Below are 24,108 nucleotides of genomic sequence, written 5' to 3' on the forward strand. Positions count from 1 at the left end.
TGGTTAAAAAAACAATGCAACTGAGTTCAGCTGGTATTCTGTCTATAATGGAGTGGAATGGAAATGTCTAAGTGACCCCAAACTTTTGACCGGTAGTGTGTGTCTATATATATATATATACACAGGAACAGCCTGATCACATTCATGCATTCATTCCTGGAAGCTGCCCAGTATAACCACAGTCTGATCTGTTGGCCACTGAGCAGCTCAAGTGGAGCGGTTGGGGTTAAGGGCCTTGCTCAAGGGCACCTCAGTGGTGGTAATGAGGGTGGGACAAGCTCTTTCAGATTTTTGTATCCTGTTGGTCTGGGTATTGAACTGACGACCTCCTGGTCACAAGCTCGCTTCTCTTCCCTTTAGGCCACCGCTGCTATAGAGACATTGCACGTGAACTGGATTACTGCATCATACTACAGCATTTAATGCCGTTAAGTGTCAGGTCTGCAGTGATACAATGTGCTACAGAATCTACAGTGTCATGAGACATCCTCAGTGTGTTCATATCACCAATAACAGCAGCTGGTATCATTTGTTTGTCATCTCAGCCTTTCATCAACAAGGAAACATGAGGGAAATGAGATTTCAACGATTTGCTGGTTAACATGAAGTGTTATGAGTGTCTCCAGTGTTGACGGGGTGTCTGCAGCCTTACATGGAAATCTTGCAGGTGACATATTGATTCTGGTCGTGTTGTGGCAGAAAAGGCCACACACACTGACAGCAGCCTTAGAGATGGAGGCATCCCTGCTCAAGGCCTGCTGTAATGCTGTTATTTTGATCATTCTTCCTTTACCTTCATTGTAGAAGCTGTTATTGGCTTTGCAGAGACCTAAAAGATTCATTTGTTATCTTCCGCTGTGTGTGCATGTGTGTGTTTTAGTGTCCCAGAGGTCTCGTTATAGTATTAGAACAGAGCAGTGACAGCGGGCCTCAAAGGACTATAAAAAACAGCAAATCATTGCTTAGGGCACCAACACACACATGGTAGACACACACACAAACACACATAGTGATGAAGAAGTGTTTTCCTGACACAGTGAACAGTTATCTGGGTTAAAGAAAAGAGGAGGCAGACAGGGAGTGATTGTTAAAACAGAGGAAGGCTGCTGAGGAAAAAGAAGAGCAGTTTAACTTTGATTACTTTAAACGTTATAATCTTGGAGATTTTTATTTAAATAAATAAGTCACTATATATCGCCGAATGAGGTGAAACAATGGTGATTGAGCCTATGGTCCACTGATGAAAGCCCTTGGTGTCGCTCGATGGTGTTTTAAGCCCCCAACGTCTACTTCCAGGCAGCGCGGCGACCGTTGACTTAAAGGCACCTAACCCTAACCTTAACCGTTATTCCAGTCTTTATGCTAAGCTAAGATGAGCTAAGCTAAGTTAACTGCGCCCCTTGTGATTTTTTTTCGAATGTCACCACAGACATCAAGGTTTATCGGTGTTTTAAGCCCTCAACGTCTCCTTCCAGGCAGCGCTCCTGGATTAGGCAATGGTTAGGGTTAGGGTTATGGTTATGGTTAGGGTTAAGGATAGGGTTAAGGATAGGGTTAGGTGCTTTGAAGTCAACGGTCGTAGCGCTGCCTTGAAGTCGATTAGGCAATGGTTATGAGTGGGTTTGGGTTAAAACAGGAGCACGGGTACAAGGGGACCACTGGTGTGAATAAAACACTTAAAAACCTCCTTAAAAAGCCGGCTTAAAACACCAATAAACCTTGGTGTCTGTGGTGACATTCGGAAAAAAATCACAAGGGGCGCAGTTAACTTAGCTTAGCTCATCTTAGCTTAGCATAAAGACTGGAAACGGGGGAAACAGCTAGCAGGGGCTTTCTGAAGATGACAAAATCTGCCTTCCAGCTACAATAGGATTCACAATCTGGATACAGACGTTTGTGAAAGGCTCATGTCAACGAGGAACCAACGGAACATAGTGTGTGTGTGTGTGTGTGTGTGTGTGTGTTTGAGGTGTCGTGTGAGCAGACCTCTTTGAATCCATCTTCCCCTGAAGCAACCTCTCTCCTGCCAAGACAGATTGCGGCGTTGGTTTTTCTTAAACATGCTGGTTTAGCTGTCTGTGTCTTGTGCTTGTACATACTGGCTGTGGATCCTCTGTCTTAGTGTAAAAGCTGCAAAACTATATATTCCTTCTGCATATGTGGCTATAGGGTTTTAACTTAGCTGGTGATAGGTAATAGTCTGAGTTATTTGACTATAAGGTTTTGGTACTCAAACTACACCCAGAAGGGCCTACAAATCTACATAAATAATACAAATATGTGTCTTGGCCCTGTTTTATACAGTATGTCTGTTTGTTTCCCAGTAATATTCATCATTAGACACATGTCCCGTCTCACTTTTATTTTGTGTAAAATTAAAAAAAAGTGAATTAATAAATAAATGATGAAAATCCTCACCATCCAAACAACAAAAGTGCTGATTTACACGTGTAGCACATATTTTACAGCAGACGTGTGTAATGATGCAGAAGACTTCAGAAGATTTCAGAAGCTGCTGGGTTAATGAGGCAGTTTTACGGCCATCAAAGAAAATCCACCAGTTAATATCACGTCACAGATGGGGGGGCTGAGACAGTTGGAAGACCACACACACACATACACACACACACACACACACGTGTCCACACATGTAGGCTACAAGAATAGACACACACACACACACACACACACACACACACACACACACACACACAAAGTGACGCCAAGGGGTCCAGACCAAGCTTCAGTATTTGACGAGTTGGTAGTAAGAATGTCTTGATCAGAACTGAAGTTGGTTAAAAGATGTAACTCAGTGAAAGTGCAAAATATTATAATTTAAAGGCAGTTTTTTTAATGCTGATATTTATTTATTTTATCTCTAAGGACACCAGAGAAATTTGTCTAAGGGGATGCACAAGGGTTATTTAGGTGCTCCATACACAAAATGTTACACGGTGGAAATATTGATAATTCAAATCAAAATCAAATCAAGCTTTATTTGTCATTGCATGAATACAGTGTATTAGGTGCCACTCCAGATCAGTGCTTTTAAAAACAAATAAATAATTAATAAAATATGTAACAAACAAACATCCCACATCTCCTACATACATTCCAATCTCTCTTTTTCTCTCTCTCCAATTGTTCCAACAGTAGCAATACAAATTCTTTAGTCAGTCAGATTCATTGGTACATTCATTGATACAGTCTCATTTTATCTGATAAAAGTCATATGTCCTGGTTTAGACAAAGGAGACACGTTTCTAAGGTTGACATGTTTCTACTACCACATACTACAGCTTTAAAAGAAATCCATTCAGTTGCATCTCTGTGGACCAAACCCTGCCTTTCAAAATAAATGTTAATTGATACGGTTATTGTGACAAGTCAGAAGTCTGGAGATCAAAGAGGAGCTCTCAGATGTCAGAGGAAACTGGTTTTAATCTCAGCTCAGAAACCTGTTTTACGCTGCAGTGCGTGCTCGTGAGGGGGCGAGCTGCAGTTTGATATGTAAATACAGACAGCTGGGTGAATCATTTATGAAGTCATGTACCATCCATATATGACATACTAGTGGAGAGTGGAAGGGAGAGACTTTTACTTTAGCAATTGTTTTCAGCTCGTTCCATAAATCAACTGAATCCAACACAAAGAGCACCAGGAGGGCTTAAAACAACAGTTTAATATATAAAATATGCAGATTTTAAAAGGTTTCTTTTGTGTGTGTGTGTGTGTGTGTGTGTGTGTGTGTGTGTGTGTGTGTGTGTGTGTGTGTGTGTGTGCGTGTGTGTGTGTGTGTGTGTGTGTGTGTGTGTGTGTTAAAACTGATGCACCATGGATCTCTCTTGCTGCATGTAAAAATAAATGCTCCACTGTGTATATTCATATAAAACAGATCAACAGCAAAGGTGATGTCACTGCAAAGGGAGTTAAGAGGGTTGCCATGGTGATGGATGAAGGCAGCCGTGTTTGGCCCTGACTGGGTGGGGTGCTGCAGACGACAAGAGTGAATGTGTGTGTGTGTGTGTGTGTGTGTGTGTGTGCGCGTGGGTGCGTGCGTGCGTGCGTGCGGACACTTGTATGGGGTCATTATGTCCGTGTTTAACACATTTGATTTCCACTAATGATTACAGAATCCATGACATAGTTGGACTGTGCATTTCTATATCTTTTGGTTGGTATGTTTGTGTGCGTGCATGTGTGTGTGTACTCTCTGTGCCATCCAATTACCTCTACATACAGCTCTGAGCTGGGGTACACTGAGGCGTCTCATTATGAACAGTAAAACCAAAACCAGAGGCTACTACACAAGATTAGTAAAATAAACATCCACAGCACAGTTTGTGTCTGTCTGTCCTGTTCTCCAGATAATTGGAGACTAGAGGTATTGTTAGAATAATTTATATTATCAAATAATAGACAGGACCACTGAAGTTATATCAAAGTTCATTTTTACTTATGAAGACAAGGAGGCAGTTACAGTACTCACAGCATGAGTACAGAAGTGACCTAACGAAAAGCTCTCTACAGCCGCTTTTTATAATACCAAGTGGAATGTGATAAAACTCTATAGTCCATAGTCGATGTCGTCAGTTATCTCAGTCAAGGAGTGCCTGTTCTTTCCAGTCAGCCAGAACAGGGGGTCTGAACGGCTCTCCTCTGAGCTACAGAGCTACCAGCATTGTGGGTAGGCATCAGGGAGCAGGGTTAGTGGTTTAGAAGTGGGTTAAACAACTAAATCAAATAATAAAATACACACAGATCATCCTAGATTTACCCCAGCAGGTCGTGGTTGATGAAAAAAACGAGGATTCCAAAACAATGTCTGAACTCTGTGTCTGAACTATAACATTACTCCAAAGACTCCAACAGACCAACTAAGTTCATCTGTTTGGATTCAATGGTCCAGAAAACATACCTGCAATCACTGCAACTTATAACAGTATCCCTTTAATGGTATTCTCTTTTCGTCCTGAAAGGTCTAATGGCTGACAAACAGGATTGGCCTATTGAGGAGGAAGAGGATGACAGAAACCTAAACTACATTGCTCCGGTCCAGAAGAGTTTGGAGGAGATTCGGCAACTGGACAAAGATGACGAGAGTCTCGTCAAGTACAAGCAGACCCTGCTGGGGAGGGAAACACTGCCGTCAGGTGTGTGTGTGTGTGTGTGTGTGTGTGTGTGTCTGTGTGTGTGTGTGTGTGTGTGTGTGTGCGCGCGTAAGCGTGCGTGTGTGTTTAATGTTTACCTGAGGTGATAGAAGAGCTGGTAATTCATGTGGAAGTAAATCTGTTTCATCGGAAATTAAAAAGCTATTGAATTTCTAGCACTGAATATTTATACACTGAAATTATGTAACTGAATGTTTTGCCTCTAAATTTTACTCTTCCACCTTTATTTTTCTAAGTTCATAAATTCAAATTCAGATGCAAAATGTAATGTTTAAAATTCAGTGTTAATATCCTGGAACTCAAGGAAAAGCAATCGATTCTAGGATCTAGATCGGTAGTTTGCCATAGTACAACAACTATTTGGTCTGCTATTTCATCACTTAATTGACCTTTGAGACTTTTTTATGCGAGAAATTAACTGTGTAGAGTTTGAATATGGCCAGTTTTATGAAAATTGATGGCCAATTGCACATTTGGTCCAATGTTGCCGGACTTGAGAAGCTCCAGTCTGACGTGACAGCTGGCTGGTGGCGGCCGGGATCGCTTGCTCGCTGGCTGAACAGTGATGCTCACAGACCCCGCTGTCAGCTGGAAGTCTCTCAGTAGACTCAAGTTTATTTCCTCCATCGTTTGTTTAAATAACAAAACACAATATTCTATGCTCAGTTGATTTCTCACGTAAAAAAAATCTCAGAAGTGAATTTAATGGTGAAATAGCAGACGGAAATTGTAAAAGGTTTCCAGTTGTTGGCTGCTGCTACTATGACAAACTCCGGATCTAGATCCTAGAATCGATTGCTTTTCCTTGGGTTCCCGGATGTTAACACTGAATTTTAAACATTACATTTTGCATCTGAATTTGTTATATTGAATTTTTTTTACGTTGAATTTTTTATTCTGAATTTATGAACTTAGAAAAATACAGGTGAAAATTAGTTGTTGAAATAAGAAGAGTAAAATTCAGAGGCAACACATTCTGATACATAATTTCAACGCATAAATATTCAGTGCTAGAAATTCAATGGCTTTTAATTTCAAAATCCGATGAAACAGATTTACTTCCATAGGTTCACCCTAGTACCCTGTGTTACTGCAGCTTTAATAATACCATTCATTCAATATAACGACTTGGTGCATAGTTCCTCGCAGTCATCAACTTCTGATCAAACAAACCCACACACACACACACACACACAGACTAGAACAGATCTGCTTGCCTCAGCATCTCTAATCCAGTAGCCGGGCCATGACAGCTAGCTCTGACTCCCCCACCGCTGTAACTCAACACCACCTCATCTACATCTCACTACCATTGAATACTTTGGGAAAGGCTGTAATGAGAGAAAGGAAAAGCAGAGAGAAGTGGAGCAGATAGCCCCTTATCTTTTTATCTGTCCATGTTGAATCCTGATGAATACTCGTATTGGGCGTTACTTTTACAATGTCTGAAATGTTTATGGACTTTGATATTTCTAACATGTACAATTTCATTAGTATCATGGGCTTTTAATACTTGTTAGCAATTTTAGCAGCGTGGCGCTAAAATGGCATTTTAATTCTTTTTCAGAATCAGAATCAGAAAAGCTTTATTGCCAAGTACGTTTTTTACACATACAAGGAATTTGTTTTGGTGTTGTAGGTGCATGTCACACATTCTCTAAAATAAGTTAGACAGACAGGTTAAACAGAACAAACAATATAAGTATAAATATATGTATATATATATATATATATATATATATATATATATATATACACACACAGAATGTATTAAAAATAAGAGAGTAAGAATTAAGATAAAAAGAGCAGATTAAGTACAGTGGCATGTAGAGCTAGAGGGGGGGCGTGGAGAGAGCCAGGGTGGCCTCCTGGCCTTGTTGATAAGGCTTGTGGCAGAGGGGAAAAAACTGTCCTTGTGACGTGAGGTTTTGGTCCTGATGGACCTCAGCCTCCTGCCAGAGGGGAGTGTCTCAAAGAGTTTGTGTCCGGGGTGGGAGGGGTCGGCCACAATCTTTCCAGCACGCTTCAGAGTCCTGGTGGCGTAAAGGTCCTGGAGCGGCGGCAGATTGCAGCCAATCACCTTCTCAGCTGACCGAATGACAAGCTGCAGTCTGCCCTTGTCCTTGGCTGTGCTAGCAGCGTACCAGATGGTGATGGAGGATGTGAGGATGGACTCAATGATGGCTGTGTAGAAGTGCACCATCATTGTCTTTGGCAGGTTGAATTTCTTCAGCTGCCGCAGGAAGTACATCCTCTGTTGTGCTTTCTTGACGAGGGAGCTGATGTTCAGCTCCCACTTGAGGTTGGGTGATGGGGGCAGGTGGGACTGAATTCTTCCTGAAGTCCACAACCATCTCCACTGTCTTTAGAGCGTTGAGCTCTAGGTTGTTTTGCTTGCACCACTGCACCAGGTGGTCAGCCTCCGACCTGTAGGCGGACTCGTCACCATCAGAGATGAGTCCGATGAGGGAGGTCTCGTCCTCACAAAAGGTGTCTTTTCTGCAGACATTCAAAGTTCCCAGAGGATGAATCCTACTGCAATAGCTTTGATGATCCCCTGAGTTTTCCTGTAGCACCACCATGCAATTACAATTTGTGGTTTTGTGTGAAAATATCAGTTTGCCCAATAGCCTACTTTGATTTATGACCAAATGTCCACAAAACAAATGACATTCCCAACAGTTTCAGCTGCATTTAGCATTTAGTGCTAATTAGCAAATATTAGCATGCTAACAGATAATAACAGTGTTATTTTTAACTCAATGAACTACTAAGTACAAAGCTGCTAGCATGGCTGTAGACTCTTGCTTTGTCTCCCAGATCTCTTAAATCACTATCACCGTTTCTGAAAGTTTTGCAAGACCATTAACTGAAGAAATAGTTTCAGCACGTAACCGCACATAAAAACACAACTTGTCATAACTTGTCTATGGATTAAACAAACAATATACCTGTATAATGTGTTATATAACACGTTCAGCATGCACCCTGTAATCCTCGCCGATCGACAGCCTTTTGTAAACGTGTGTTTACTATATATTAGTTGGTTTATTGCTTGATTCATTGGACAAACAATATTTTCGCAAAAAATGTAGGTCCGTCCGAATATTTTTTCCCCCACACAAATGTTCCACAGGGGAGTGTTCATAAGCATTCATAAGAACCCAAAACAAATCGCTTTTTTTATAAATTTCAAGCAAATTAATTAAAGAGAGAATGAATAAATCTATGTAACCAGACTGTTTTTCCTCACCAGACCCCACGGCCTGTAATGTCCAGGTGACCAGACTGACCCTGCTGTGTGACGAGGCTCCTGAACCAATAACCATGGACCTGACAGGTACGCAATGCTTTCCTTTCATCACTCTTCTGCCTATTCTACGTTATCCAGCATCGTTTTTCTCCCTAAACCCTGCTTGTGGATGTGGTATGGTGCTGCTGCTGCTGCTATACCCTCGCACCCAATATGGTGACCTCATATGCCCTGGAGCAAGGCATCTCACCCCACATGCTGCCTTTTATGTGCAGAAAGACTGCAGTGGGTGTGTCGATGGACGAGAGAGGAGAGACAGCTAAATGTTTGCTTAGTTGGCAGTATTGACATCTTCCCCTGGGTGCAGGCGAAAGCGACATTCAGGGAAGGGGAGTGAGGTGGGTTTAAGTTTGTGTGTGTGTGTGTGTGTGTGTGTGTGTGTGTGTGTGTGTGTGTGTGTGTGTCTGCGCACGCGTGTGCGTGTCTTTGCGTGTGTGTGCGTGTGTGTCTGTGGTGCATGGTAATCAGGTGGCTGCAAAGAGATTATGTCAGTCCCTACAGCAAGGATGTGTGTGTGTTTGTGTGTTTGTGTGTGTGTGTGTGTGTGTGTGTGTGTGTGTGTGTGTGTGTGTGTGTGTGTGTGTGTGTGTGTGTGTGCATGCATGCGTGTGTGTGCGTGCGTGTACGCTTCTTCATGATTTCACTGCATGCATGGTCAGATTTTTTCTTATCTGAGGATTTCCCTGCCTATTACATACAAAATTGTACACACATGCACATTCACACACAAAAAGACACAGATCAGGATCACAGTGCTAATAGGAAAGGTCACCTGGTTGCTAGGCGATACTGACTTTATACTATGCAGTTCCCTCTGATTCAACACAGAGAGAGTATCTAGCAGCCTTTAATGTGCTTTTTTCACTGTGTAATGGAAGGTCTACTGAATGGCACAAAATGGAAAGAGTAGGCTGTTCCTCCATACCAGGCAGACCTAATGCTTCTGAGATCTGATCTCAATAGATGATGGAGGAAGTGAAAGGTGGATGGAAAATCAATTTAGTAATCTCGGCTTGGACTTTGGGAATACAAATTATTAACAGAAAGACTGAAAAACAAACTAGGGGTGTGGAGTTTAAAGGGGCACTGCACTGATTATACACATGAAGTTCAGTTCACTTACCGCGAGGAGTACTAATCAGCCTATGAAATCAGTTGTCGTTTGTTTTCTGTGGCTCTGGAGGACCTTTGCCAAGTTTGAAAAGATAACCCTGATGATCCATCCATCCATCCATCTTCGTCCACTTATCCGGTATCGGGTGGCGGGGGTAGCAGCTCCAGCAGGGGACCTCAAACTTCCCTTTCCCGAGCCACATTAACCAGCTCCGACTGGGGGATCCCGAGGCGTTCCCAGGCCAGGTTGGAGATATAATCCTTCCACCTAGTCCTGGGTCTTCCCCGAGGCCTCCTCCCAGCTGGACGTGCCTGGAACACCTCCCTCGGGAGGCGCCCAGGGGGCATCCTTACCAGATGCCCGAACCACCTCAACTGGCAACCCTGATGATGTCATTGTGATGTCATAACTGTATAGGCTGGGGCTTGAGACTTAGGATGCCGTGCTTTTGGAGCTTGACCCATACTAGCGACTAAAAGTCAGAATATCGTGGCCTCTGCTAGACCAAACCTGACCCTGCTGCTTTTTTGAGACTGTCCTCCCCCGAAAAAAAAGCAACCCCGTAGGTAATTTGTACAAGCAGCAATTACATCTCATATTTACGTTTATTGTTAGGTGGCGCCATCTAGTGGCTGTAGTAATCATGACGGCAGCAAAGCAGAAGGCTAGTTCTGTATGAGGGTCATTTTTAGGAGACAGCTAGAAATGTCTATGTAAATATACTCATGGCGTATGAACATTCATGAAAATCTTGCCAGTCTTGCACAATTAATCTGGGGCTCGTTTCACCAAATTTGCAGCATCATATTAATTCATTTTGTGTTAATTCTGACAAACGTGGTACTAATCAAATTAAAGAGCACTTGCGCATGAGCTTGTGAGAGCCCTGTAGAGCTCCGCTCTTTGTCCTAACAGGCAGACAAAAAGCCTTCAGTCCAATACAGGAAATGCTCTTCGACATTCAGCTTTTTAGAAAGACTTGATTTCACTGTATCTAAAGCACTGTATATGTTTTTTATCAAGTGCACCTTGAAAGTCTTGTGTCCATTCGATTGCTGAACAAACTGAAGTCGTTCTCATATTTACCCTGGAAGCTTTTCAAATAAAGTTTAGTTTTAATTTGGATGTTTGTGTTATAAAGCTAAAGAGAAAAAGAGAAATTGCTGTGTGAGAGAAAACCATCTTTCATCATTAATCTATAGAGTAAGCAGCAGGGTAATAATCGGGCCTGCTGGGTTATCATGTTGCAGTCTGCACCAGGCTGGATGTGAAATGGACTTTCCATCGGTGGCTGAATGCATTAGAGACCTCATTACACACTATACACTATACAGTAGGCTGTGTGTGTGTGTGTGTGTGTGTGTGTGTGTGTGTGTGTGTGTGTGTGTGTGTGTGTGTGTGTTTATGTTAGAGAGAGAAAAGGAGGGGTGGCAAAACAGGGGGAGATACATTGCGCCATAGTAAAGATGATAGCTCTACACTTTGAAAGTGTACGTCTAGAGGAAATAAGAGATACTCGCTCTTACTGCACGCTTGACTGGTTGTCCCATTAGAGACCGTTCATTTCTGCAAGGTTGTTAGGTCCATGTCAACTGCTCAGTTTATAAGTGGGGTTGGGTATCGGTTCAGTTTTATCCGATACCGGTGCCTACTCGGTATTTTTTAAACGGTTCCGGTGCTTAAACGGTTCTCGAACCGGTACTTAAAAAAATGAAATGAATGGCAACTGTGTTTGCTAGCCTACTTGATATGCAAGATTTGCGGTTGCCATTAAATTACTAGATTTACCCGAAGAGGAACAGCTGCTGTCATCATCATCATCATCATCATCATCATCTGTGATGTCCACTACCACACTGGCAGGGCTGGGACTCTCTTCAATTTTTCCGGTGAGGCCGACACTGGCTGCTGCTGTTGAAGTGCTTGGCCTTGCGTCACGTAGGTTATCAAACACGGTGCATTGTTCATCTTTTAAATAAATTCCACGTGCCGCCAGATGTTTCATCAAATTCGACGTGTTACCTCCCTTGCATGACATTGGTTTAAGGCATCTGTTGCATGTCGCAGATTCTGCATCCTTAGAAGTGAGATGAAGCCAAACCTTGGAGCGTTTTCCTTCAGCATCTTCATTGATCCTCTCACTATCAGTTCTGATCAACAAGTGTGCTGAGTAGCGGCACTGACGTCATGCAAGTTGAAAAAAAAAAAGTCAGGCACCGAAATTTCCGTTCTTATTTGGTCGTGTTACTACCGTTGCCCTATTGGCACCGCGTTTCGGTACCCAGCCCTATTTATAAGTGTTCCCTCGTGCACTCAGAAGGTGTGAAGTAATCCAACATCTGAGTCTTAGACAACAATGTATATATATATATATATATATATAATGTATGTTCACTGAAGCATTTACACATATTTTTACCTAATTAGGTAACAGTTAAACAGGCATTCAAGATCTTAAATAACTGATTGTGTAGTTTTGTTGTATAATGCTATACTGTAAAAATCTATCCCAAAATCTTAGCTAAAATATTTGATTCTGGTTAATAATACTTGTTTTGTTTTGTCCATCATTGCTGAGAAACAAAGTGACATGGTTAAAAAGACCAACTTTAGAAACACAAGCAACCTATTGTAAATCCATCACAGACCGACTTAGTTCAACACTGACCTACTGTACTGTACCATAGACAGTTAAAGAAGTGGACAAAGTGACGCCGTTATTGTATTGACCAGTGAAGTATATTAGAAGCACTTTTCCGGTGATGGCTGAGTGTACTGCGCAGCCTCAAACTGAGCTTGACGACGTAGATGTGACGTGAGCAACCTGTCTGAAAGTCTCCTGGTAGCTGTGCCAAGAGAAATCTCAATCATTCCCAATCTTGCAGAGACGGAGAGTGTAGGTATATGTAAGGAGATAACATAGGCACAGGCTAATTATTGATCACTAAAATGCTAGTTAACATTAGTAATTAAACTTAAACAGCTAATGTAAGTCAAAACTGCCTGCAAGCTTCTCCTGTACTGTATGGTAATTCCTCTACTATGCGACAGTAAGTCCCGTGGTTATGACACAATCGTTAGCCTATTTTTACAAAAACTGGTGCTACTGCTAAAAACTGCTGCGAACGTGAGATACAAGGTAATGGAGCCTTTTATACATTGTTGTGTTTCTTTAGAAGTAAACAATGGACAAATAAAGTCTTTAAACACTTCAGATGTAAAGTTATTCACTGTCAAAGTGGCTCCAAAATGAATGGCAGTCAGTACGGCGGGTGATGGCTTGATAGCAAAAAATGGCTCCATAGGAGCTATGCTTTGTGGACGCTCGCTTACCCCCTTGTACTGTACCTACTGTACTGTTTTCCTGTGCATTGAGGTCTTTTTACTGACATTATAAGAGATCACTCACTTCCTGTTTTAGATCATTTTTCGAAACCGTTGGCTTGTTTGCAACGTGTCTGACCGCTCATATTTTTCTGAATTCATCACTTTAATCTTTACTTTACATATCATCGCTACCTTTTTATCAGCACTTCTACTACATTGTTAGATAGATTCAATACTAGACAACTTCATTCGTGTACTCAATAACTTACAGTTTCTTTGTCATTTCAGTTGTTGCTTGTGCTTAGATCAATTGCCTGAACATTGATGCATTGAAACATGAAAAACACTTTTTTGAGGCTAAGCTGGCAGCACAAAAAACTACTTTTAATGTGTCTCTGTGTCTTGGTGGATACAGCAATATGACTGCCAGAGGTACGGATTCTTTGCCCAATGGGGCCACCCATGCAAAAAAAACATAAGCACAATACTGTGACCTAGTTTGGCTTCAGGTGTACATTAAATGTCAAATAAATGTAAACATTTTACTACAAAATGTGCAGAAAACTATTATTTCTATGTGAAATAATTTCCCTATAAAAGTACCTTGAGTCCAGTGCTACGAGTCGAGTTTTTAAAAATTCTATGTCTTGTTGATAACACAATACACAACCATATTTCCATGCTATATAACACAACACTTTGATACTGTTACATACTGTACTACAAGTCTGTCGCCCCACCGCGCTACACAAAGCAATATCCTTGACTATGACTTTTCAGTGCTTTGGTGTAAAGCACCGAATGTAAGCACTGGCTTTGTTAAACTTACATGTTCCTAAGGTTCTGGGTTGTTTTGCTGAGCATGCATGCTGCCTCACATTTACTCAGTCACACACACTCACAGCAAGTAATCGGCCTCTTTATGATACTAATGTTTACTAATCTTTACCCCACACTGATTGTGTGCTGTGGGTCCAGTATTATTTGTCAGTGATTTGTGATCAATTCAAGGGTATTTTATTTGTAAAAAATCATATATTAATGGGAGGAAAGTTTGTGAATAGAAAATGGCAATACAATTTGAAATACTAATTATATAGAATGGTCTGTATAGTGTTAATAAATATACGTTTAATAATACTGGATTATTACCAATGATGCAGCATGATAACATGTTAAACTAAACATTATACCTGCTGTCTATGCGTGTTAGCGTGCAGACATTAGCATTTAGCTCAAAGCACAGCTGGGCTGAGTACAGCCACACAGAGCTGAACTTGTTTTGCTGTCGCTGGTCAATGTGGAGCTAGTATTACAGTAACTACTTTATATGTTGTTGGGTAGTTTAATCTATAAGAATGCATACTTCTTTATAGGAGGATCATGTATTTTGGATTAATATTTTATTCTGAAGCAGCAACTACAAAACGTGATTTCTTTATGTAACAACAATATGTAATTTTTTGGCATATAGCAATTGTTAAAGATGTCCCAAAGTGTGGCCATTTTTCATTAAATGTATTCCCTAATATTTGGGGATTTTCTGGCATCCCCCCAGTGAGCTATAGCTGTGTGTTAAGTGTGTGGATTTGCCTGTGCATGTGCATCCATGCATGCATCCTTGCATGTGTGTGTGTGTGTGTGTGTGTGTGTGTGTGTGTGTGTGTGCGCGCGCGTGCGTGTGCGTGTGCGTGCGTGCGTGTGTGTGTGTGTGTGTGTGTGTGTGTGTGTGTGTGTGTGGAGAACAGGTAGACAGCTCTCCACACTGACCTATTTTCTCTGTCAGACGCTCCCGGGGGAGGCCAGCATCTTTTCTCTTTTCTTTTTCTCCTAAGACGAGAGGAAGGAGAGGAGAGGAGAAGGGAGAGGATATTTACATACCACAGTTTATAGAGGGAGATAGACTGAATGGAATGAGACAGAGACGGAGCAGTGAAAAATCTCCCAAATGTCAGCCACTGAAGAACAGCTTTATTGCTCGATGACATATGTAGATTCGATCTAATGGGGAGTTTTAAGTGTTTCTTGTGGTGGTATAAAGCTCCTCAACCACAGGAGGACATGTAGATTCTCAATTAAAATAAAAGCATGACTGTCAACATAAGCAGAGTTTGGGAGACTACTACTCATCATTAAGAGCAATATGTCGATTCTTGGAGGCTTTTTACTTACAGTAATGTGCCTAACTGTGCCACAAGTGCATATATATTTAATATGGGTGACACCAGTGGGAATCAAGCCCTGTACAGTGCACTTCTGAGGGAGCAATGTACTATATGCTCTGTTTATGTGTGTGTGTGTGTGTGTGTGTGTGTGTGTGTGTGTGTGTGTGTGTGTGTGTGTGTGTGTGTGTGTGTGTGTGTGTGTGTGTGTGTGTGTGTTATCTGTAGGTCACTTCCTTTCTTTGCCTGACTGTCTTCTGCCTCTTTTCCTCAACACGTCACTGCTGTCTGTTCTTTATTCACCTCATTCCTCTATCTCTCCTTCCTCTCCTCTCCCCCTTCCTTTGTTTCTCCCTGTCAATTAGGAGGCACTCAGGATTGATGGTTGGGCTTAAATTGAGATATAAAGTGATTAGGCAGTGGATGCATTTCTGATTGCTATGTGCTTTTACAATACGAACCCATTCAACCCAACAGCACGACAAAGACAGTTTGTACAAAGAAGCCATTCTGGTTTTAGTAACTCTAAATAACCAATATGTCAGAGTTATACTGGGGTTATGAATACAGAAGGTATCATACGCTTAAGTATGACTTTAATGCCTCTTATTTAGCTGAAAACAATGAGAAGAAAATGCTCAAAATCCCCTGAACTAAGTGTATATTTGAATGATGTAGTCATGCAGTGAGACAAATGTATCACATTTGTACACCACAAAGCAAACATCATAGTGCATACTTCCAGCTGATATGGTATTAAACAGAACTAAAAATGACTATTGGCTTCCAAGAATGACAAACTGTCATGCTATATTCTGTATTTTAAGTAAACTTAATTGAATTAACTATGAAACTTTTTTTTTTTTTCTAATCTGTTCTGTTTGTATATCTGTTTAATATCTTAATTGAAGCTCAGCATGCCACATGTTATCTATGTGCTTGGAAATTCAATAACCTACAGAAACCCCTAAGAGCTCACTACCCTAACCCTAACTACTAAAGGGTCCCAAGATATGTATTCCATCAGTCTAACCTTGGTTAATTAGGTACAATACAATAAATAGAGACATTTGGCAAGTGAAAATAACAGTACAAATTAACGGATTTCAGAGTGGATAAACTCGTTTAGAAGTCCCCAGCCGTTTAGGGTATTCAAACTTCAACATATTTTAGTAGTAACTGCTGTCTTAAGCTCTTTTTGAAAGCAGACGCACACAGACGTTTTTTTTATAGTATAATCAATTTCATTCCATACCCGTGGAGTATTACAAACCACACTAAAGCTCGTACATTTAGATGGTCATTTTTCAAATACATTTTTAGGGGTGATGATGAGCAATTTCTCCAGATGGTTATCCTAATACAATTCTGCTTGAGTTACTGTATGTGTAAATCAGCAGCAGTGTGATCATGTAGTGAGTCATGTTGAGTGTCACGTTGACCATGGGTGATGTTTTATTGTTGTTGTTTATGCAGATGATCTGGGGGCTCTGAAGGAGAAGACCTTCTGTCTAAAGGAAGGAGTGACGTACAGACTAAAGATTCACTTCAAGGTAAAAATGGATAGATGCAGTCACAGAGGTATATTAAGGATGGAGAGATCACCTTCATCATTACAGCATGGATGGATTACTGTGTGTATGGTATGCATTTACTGTAAGTGATAAAGAGATAGAAGGAGAGAAAGCCACTATGTACTATACGATCAAACAATATCAAACAAGACCATTATCATATTTAATAAGTCTTTCATTTTATAATGCCAGTAAGGATAAATGCTACAATTGCAACTTGTCAAGTCTGACTATTGATTATGTTTTAGATTTCTAAAATTAGAAAGTCACTACTTAAATTTCTTTGCTAGTATTGTTAGCCATGCTAGCGATATGGGTGACAGTGTCAGTTGGTCGGTCCACCACTTTGCTCCCGACTGAGATATCTCAACAATAACTGGATGGATTGAGATAATATGTTGTACTGACATTCATGGTCCCCAGAGGATGAAGCCTACTTTAGGGATCCCCTGGCTGTTTCTCCAGTGCCACCAGCAGGTTGACATGTTTGGCTCTTACTAAAATATCTCAAGAAGTATTAGATGGAGTTCCATTAAAGGTATAATATGTGTTATCCTAAAAAAAACAATGTATAGACTAATTCAAAAAATAAGCCCTCTCAATCATCACTTATGACCCACTAGAAGTCAGTGGTGGTGTCAGTATCTGCAGAGACCCTGACTTCTTTCTCTTCTATCTTGCATAACCTTGTTTTGGTCTTTCTCTTGCTTCAACTTTTCTGTTCTCTTATTGTTCTCTCCTTCCCTCCTCCCTTAGCACTCCTGTAAACACACAGCAGCTATTTCCCAGGCAGCATGTTCACTATAAGTAAATACAGAGGGCGACGAAATATGCAGAGTACATGAGAGACAGAGTGTACCCAGAGGCTAGAGGGGATGTTTATGGAAAAATGATTACATTAAGGATTATTAAATAGTTCTACATTTACCCAGTGGCCACAGGAATAAAAAAAAAATGCACCAACAAGCAACAATGTCAACCCAGGAACTACTCAACCTAGGAACTACACTCACATCAGCAATAGTTGTTATCAGTTTTTCATTGTATCTCTAAAATTCAGTGGAGCTGTTGGAAAACACTCAGGGACAAGCTGACATATCTTGCCTGAGAGAGATTCAGACTGTGGGAAGTATTCCTGTACTGATAGGACGCTAAGATTTGGATCAATACTTCTAAAACAAAAGAGGATTTGATCAAAAATAAGAAAAAGATGAGAATATTATTTGGCATAAATAGAAATGTAGATACCATGGGCTAGTTGCACATACAATACACTGATTTAATTTAATTTTTTTATTTTATTGGTTTGTTTGATAGGGACCATGCATATTTATGAACATTGTTGTATAAAAACACCATGTAAATATGCCAGAATTAGTTAAAATAACTACTTTCCATCTGCAGTCCCTATGCAGGTGACATAAGACTAACAGAGACAACCAGCAGTCATAGAGCGCTCATTCACTATACATTAAAAGGTACACATAATAGTGACAGTGACAAAACAAACAAGCTAAACAAAACAAAAATACATGATGCATGATACATGACAAAGACGTTATTCATCCACCTCTATACTACATTCGATTTACCAGTGAAAGTATATCGGTAAAGAAATGTGTGACTGTTAAAAGTGAGTGCATCTCTGGTTTTCTAGAAGCCACTGCTTTAAATGAGTTTTAAAAGTGTTGAATGTAGGACTCTCTCTTATTGGGAGGGGCAAGCTATTCCAGAGTTTACCTCCTATTATTGACAATACGTTTTGTCCAAAAGTGGTGCGTCTAAATGGTATCACACAGTCCCCTTTTACAGAGGCCCGTGTACTTCCTCCGCTTTCAAGTCTCCGAATGAAGCCATGCATTCTGAAATGAAGAAACAGTAAACTATAGAAATAAAAGAGTGACTACAGTATATCTGCTCTGCTGTGAGGACACCTGCTGGACAAATGGCTTAACTACCCCCTTTTAATGCAGCTTCACCCAGAACACAAATGCCTGTGTGTGTGTGTGTGTGTGTGTATGTGCATTTTGTCAGTAAAGGTGTCTTTAAATATGTCAGGGTTTTTATTGTCAGAAATTTAAAAACATGCAGTGAGTTTCAGGTAATTTTGGTCTGGTAAGATTGTTACCTACATATACAACAAAATATATATTATTTATATTTGCATGAAGTTATTAAACTGACAGACTACTACTACAGTTTAGTTTACTCATCACAAGGAGTACAGCTACAGTTGTATAATGTCCTTTGTGGCTCTGGAGGGACCTCTCTGATGATGTCATAGTGATGACATCAGGGTTATCTCAGTTTGGGTTTGAGATTAAAGTATTTAGCAGGAAGCCGGTTTTACAAACTGAAGACGGAGGTTTGAAAGAAGTAGGCATTGAGAAGGCAGGATCGATGGATTAAAAGAAGCTGATGAGTTGCATTATGGGAAATGTAGTATCCACAGTTTTTGCAAGGGACTAAAAGTCATAGAGGAATTGTTTTACTTTCTTTTTACTATTAGTATTTAGTTCACATCAATATTTAAATATAATCTGGACCGGTAAGAACTTTTTAATTTTAATTTTTGCCATTTCTTAATTTCCACTATCTTAAAGGTCACTTTATGAGGTTTTTTAACAATAATGTGAGTTCCCCTAGCCTGCCTATGGTCCCCCAGTGGCTAGAAATGGTGATAGGTGCAAACCGAGCCCTGGGTATCCTGCTCTGCCTTTGAGAAAATGAAAACTCAGATGGGCCGATCAGGAATCTCCCCCTTATGATGTCATAAGGAGGAAGGTTACCTCCCCTTTCTCTGCTTTGCCCGTCCAGAGAATTTGGCCCGCCCATGAGAAAGAGAGAGAGACATCATGGCTTGCAAACAAATGAAGCATGGCAGTTGGTCAAGGCCACACCCCCACCCTGCCCCCCCTCTCTCCTCCTCAATAGCATTTAAAGCTACAGACACAGAAATGGCACATCCTAAGTAAAGGTCATTGTGGGACTGGCTCTAGTGGCTGTAATTCTGCACCAAGGCTGAATTTTGGGAAAGAGACTTCAGATACAGTATTAGGGGACCACTAAGGCCTATATAAAAGAGACTTCAGATACAGTATTAGGGGACCACTAAGGCCTATATAAAAGAGACTTCAGATACAGTATTAGGGGACCAATAAGGTCTATATAAAAGAGACTTCAGATACAGTATTAGGGGACCACTAAGGCCTATATAAAAGAGACTTCAGATACAGTATTAGAGGACCACTAAGGCCTATATAAAAGAGACTTCAGATACAGTATTAGAGGACCACTAAGGCCTATATAAAAGAGACTTCAGATACAGTATTAGAGGACCACTAAGGTCTATATAAAAGAGACTTCAGATACAGTATTAGAGGACCACTAAGGTCTATATAAAAGCATCCAAAAAGCAGCATGTCATTAAGTTGAATGATGTGTGATATGTGCCTTTTTTCCCATATGTGTGTATGAGGACTCTACTGCGAACAAAATCTACCTCTGGGTACAAATATCAGTCCCTCCAGAAAAACATGATTATGCGATTGCATAATTCAATGCATAATCAGCCAAAGTCCGCATATTTATGCGGGGGCCGCACTTTTTCAAATACGGCGCACTTTTGCCACATAAATTGCCGATTTCCGCGCAAAATATAATTTCAGATTTCATAATCCCCGCATTTTCATTGCAAAAAAGTCACATATAGCTTAGCAGAAAGTTGAAAAATGTTGCATTTACTTCACACAAGAGCAGCCATTTTCCCCTGTTGCCATGGGAATGTTATGAAGTGACGTAATTACGCAACGTGAACATCATCGAAAAAGCTGCAAACCCCGCGATGAAGTTTTTGCAAGTTCCCGCAATTTTTGCAAGTTCCTGCAATTTCATCGCATAAAATTGCATAAATATCCTGCATATTCCATCGCATTTTTTAAGAAAACGTTCCACATAATCAAGGATTTTTGCCCACAACAATCACAAAAAAAAAAAAATTCTGGAAGGACTGAAATAAAGTAACTTGAACTTGAATAATGAACCACATAACGGGCTGATACATTCATGTTGTGTCACTCTAGGTTTATGCTAACTTTGGGGTGCCAGTTTTCTCAGTAACTGACTGAGATTTGGAGATTTGATAAAACTGTGTGTGTCTGCAGGTGAACAGAGAAATTGTTGCTGGCTTGCGGTACCATCAAGTGACCTCCAGAAAAGGAATTAAAGGTAAGAATTGAACAAATTCTGGTCTGGAGGGCTCACTTTCTTTAAACTCTACACCCCCAGATTTGTTTGTAATAGTTTGTTCACTTGAGGCAATTTATTAGACTTCACACAGCTCCCTTTGGAGCCGCAAATAGCTTTATAGAACTTATTATTATTATTATTATTATTATTATTATTATTATTATCATTATTTTTACATTAGTTTGTAGTATTCCCCAAGTGTCCATTGTGTATCTTCCTGTAGTGAACAAGGCGACGTGCATGGTGGGAAGTTACGGCCCAAAGAAAGAGGAGCACGAGTTTATTTGCCCGAATGATGAGGCACCCAAAGGCCTGATGTCACGTGGCTACTATCAGGTCAAGTCCTGCTTCATTGACGACGACAAGAACGCCTACTTGGAATGGGAGTGGAACTTCAACATCACTAAGGACTGGAAGGAATAGATAAAGAGAGAGAGTGAGAGAGATGATGCTACTCTTCCCTTCTTTCACTCCTATTCTTCACCTCCCTCTTTTTTCCCCCTTTCACCCTCCTCCATCTCGTCCTGTGAGAGCAGCCTTGCAATGGCCTGAGACGGGAAGCTCTACTTCTCCTTCCCTTCATCCCTATTCTCCTCTTCTACCTTTTCTTCCTTGTCTGATGAATGCAGGTGTCCGGTTTGGGACTTTACGAGAAAGAATCCCCCCCCCCCCCCTCTCTGCCTTCTATCCCTGCATTTATATTCTTCTTCCAGATTCTTCTACATCTATATCCCATCCACCCAGAGTAGTCCAGATGACGATGACAAGTCTCCTTTTCCTTTTAGCTACATGCCTACCCTGCCTCCATAAAGCAGCAGTGGCGCCTCTACAAAAGCAGGTAATTAAGGGAAGTCAGTTTGTGGCACAAAGGGCAATACTTGCCTGAGGATCATCATGTTTTTAAGTTTTCTCCTATCAAAGTAATCCAGTATTGGTTGTCCAATCCATGGGTACACTGCAAACAGGAACTGCTAACAGCTAATTTGGCATATTTTAAACAATTCCATAGGCTAAAAAAATGAGGCTCAAGTTGTAGTCCACCAGATAACTCACTGAATCAATTGCAACAGTATACTTCCTGTTTACATCCCTCAGGACATTATGAGAGCATGATTATCCCCCAAATAGAGGTATGAATAACACATACAAATAATAATAATAATAGGATTGAAAAAATCCAGTTGTCTCTGTTTTGTCCGTCTTAGAATAAATTAGGAAAAGATAAGAAGATGCAGTTGGAGATATTTCATCTGCTTTCTCATTTTTCTGTTGCGTCTTTCTCCACATTTTTCGGGAGTTAGAAATGTAACTGTAGGTGTCAGTTAGCTCATGTATTTTCTTTATGTATTTCTTTAGTCAAAGCATATATTTTTTATCATATGTCAAAGGGTATTGAGTAATAGCATACATCATTCAACATCAATTCTACAGGAAGTAAAGGAATGTTTTAGAATCCTATAAAAAGATTACCCTTTAATTCTCCAAATATTGTCTTTTCAAATCATTAATAAACTGGGATGAACAGATGGATCACCTCTTCTCACAAAGTGCACAACATGCATCTTTGACTTGTGTTTTGTCAAACTTAGACATGGTGTATTTTAACATTGCAGTTTGCTTTCAAAGCGTTAGTTTTCTCGAGTCTTTGTGGAGCGTTTCGAAAGAGCAGACCAATTATTGACTGTAACTGAACTGTGCATATTTTAGAAAGAGATGCATGTACTATTCATTCAGTAAAAATGAACAAAATTTGCCCTTTCAAAACCTCTCTCATATACTAAGGACACAAGATGTGAATACAATTCTGCTTTGAATAATAATAAAACATTTGAAGATGGTAGCTGAAAGAGTACTGTCTGAGAAGTATATAAAGGGATGAATTAATTCCCCTTAAAAAATAAGAAATATCATTATTGTGTTAAGTATTTGGATATGATATTGTCATCGTTGCTGAACATATTGAAGATTGAAATACCATTTGAAATTGTTGTGATCTAAGACTAACTGTAAATGTTGGCTTGTTGGGTGTTGCATGGTTTAGCAAGTTTCTCTCTTCCTTTTTTACGACTTTATTGTAAAATTTAATGTGATAAAAAAAAGAGATACTGACGCAATATCCAGATGTCAATGGTTGCCATATACATACTGCAGATACAGTATTTACAGGGATATTTTTGAAGGCACAGACATCTGAAAACATTTGTCTGTGTTTAATTCCCCAGCCTGTAACGAACAAGTGCTACATCCTCAAATATTGGTGTCAAATCTAGTATCCTGTATCTTTTAATAAAGGCAATTCAAGCAACCAATAAGATGTGTTTTTTAAAAAAAAATATTAGTCCTGCATGCACATAAAGCAATAGAAGTGCGTATTCACTTTCTTGCCACTTGTTGGATGAGAGCATCGATACCACTCTCATGTTTGTAAGTTGAAGATAGCTATGTTAGCTTAGTTAGCATAGTTAGTTAGGCTACTTAGTTAGCATAAAGGAAAGAGGGGGAAACAGCTAGTCTGGCTCTCTCTGCAGGAAACAAAATCCACCTACCAGCATCTCTAGTTTTGGTCTTGTCTCAGTCTCGATACACTCTGGTCTTGGTAATGACTTGGTCTTGGTTTAGGGGGTCTTGACTACAACACTGGCTCCCAGTCAAGAAATAGTCTGGCGGCTGGCACATAACCCCTCGTAAAATGGTGAACTGTTGTTTTTAAACAAGGAAGATATAAAATGTTCATTAGTGAGCTTTACATGTGCTGGCAGGTGGATTTTGTTACTTTTGGACAGAGCTAGGCTAGCTGTTTCCATCTTTATGCTAAGCTAACCAGCTACTGGCAGTAGCTTCATATTGTCCAGACATGACAGCAGTATCAATCTCCTCAACTAACAAAATGTTACTAATGAAAGCAAAGTGCATTCCCCAAAATGTCAAACTTTTCCTTTGAAAATCGAACAGGGAATTTCAGCTTTCCATTAACTAATTAATTAAAGTGATACTTAATAAAGTAGTCCACTTAATAGATATTTTATGAACATATTTTACTATAACACATGATTCAGTTGGTTTAAAACCAACCACATAATGCTGTACTTAACTACACTGTACAAATATTAAAGGTGCTGTAGGTAGGATTGTGAAGATCCAGGACTTAGCCAAAAGATTTGAACATCGACAACTTCTCAGTCCCTCCCCCCCTTTCTGA

General features: G+C 40.3%; 1 protein-coding gene across 1 annotated transcript in view; it reads left to right on the plus strand.

Annotated features, from left to right (window-relative positions):
• The window catches only part of arhgdig (Rho GDP dissociation inhibitor (GDI) gamma), a 31,233-nt gene extending 8,023 nt beyond the window's left edge, over nucleotides 1-23,210 (plus strand). Inside the window, exons 2-6 of the mRNA XM_078270435.1 lie at nucleotides 4,980-5,153; nucleotides 8,428-8,511; nucleotides 16,564-16,640; nucleotides 20,825-20,888; nucleotides 21,133-23,210. Of these exons, the coding sequence (XP_078126561.1) occupies nucleotides 4,980-5,153; nucleotides 8,428-8,511; nucleotides 16,564-16,640; nucleotides 20,825-20,888; nucleotides 21,133-21,332 (599 nt within the window). The 3' untranslated portion in view covers nucleotides 21,333-23,210. The remainder of the gene's footprint in view (nucleotides 1-4,979; nucleotides 5,154-8,427; nucleotides 8,512-16,563; nucleotides 16,641-20,824; nucleotides 20,889-21,132) is intronic.
• The last annotated feature ends 898 nt before the right edge of the window (nucleotides 23,211-24,108 follow it).

This window comes from Sander vitreus, chromosome 15 (genome assembly GCF_031162955.1).
Source record: "Sander vitreus isolate 19-12246 chromosome 15, sanVit1, whole genome shotgun sequence".
NCBI lineage: Eukaryota > Metazoa > Chordata > Actinopteri > Perciformes > Percidae > Sander > Sander vitreus.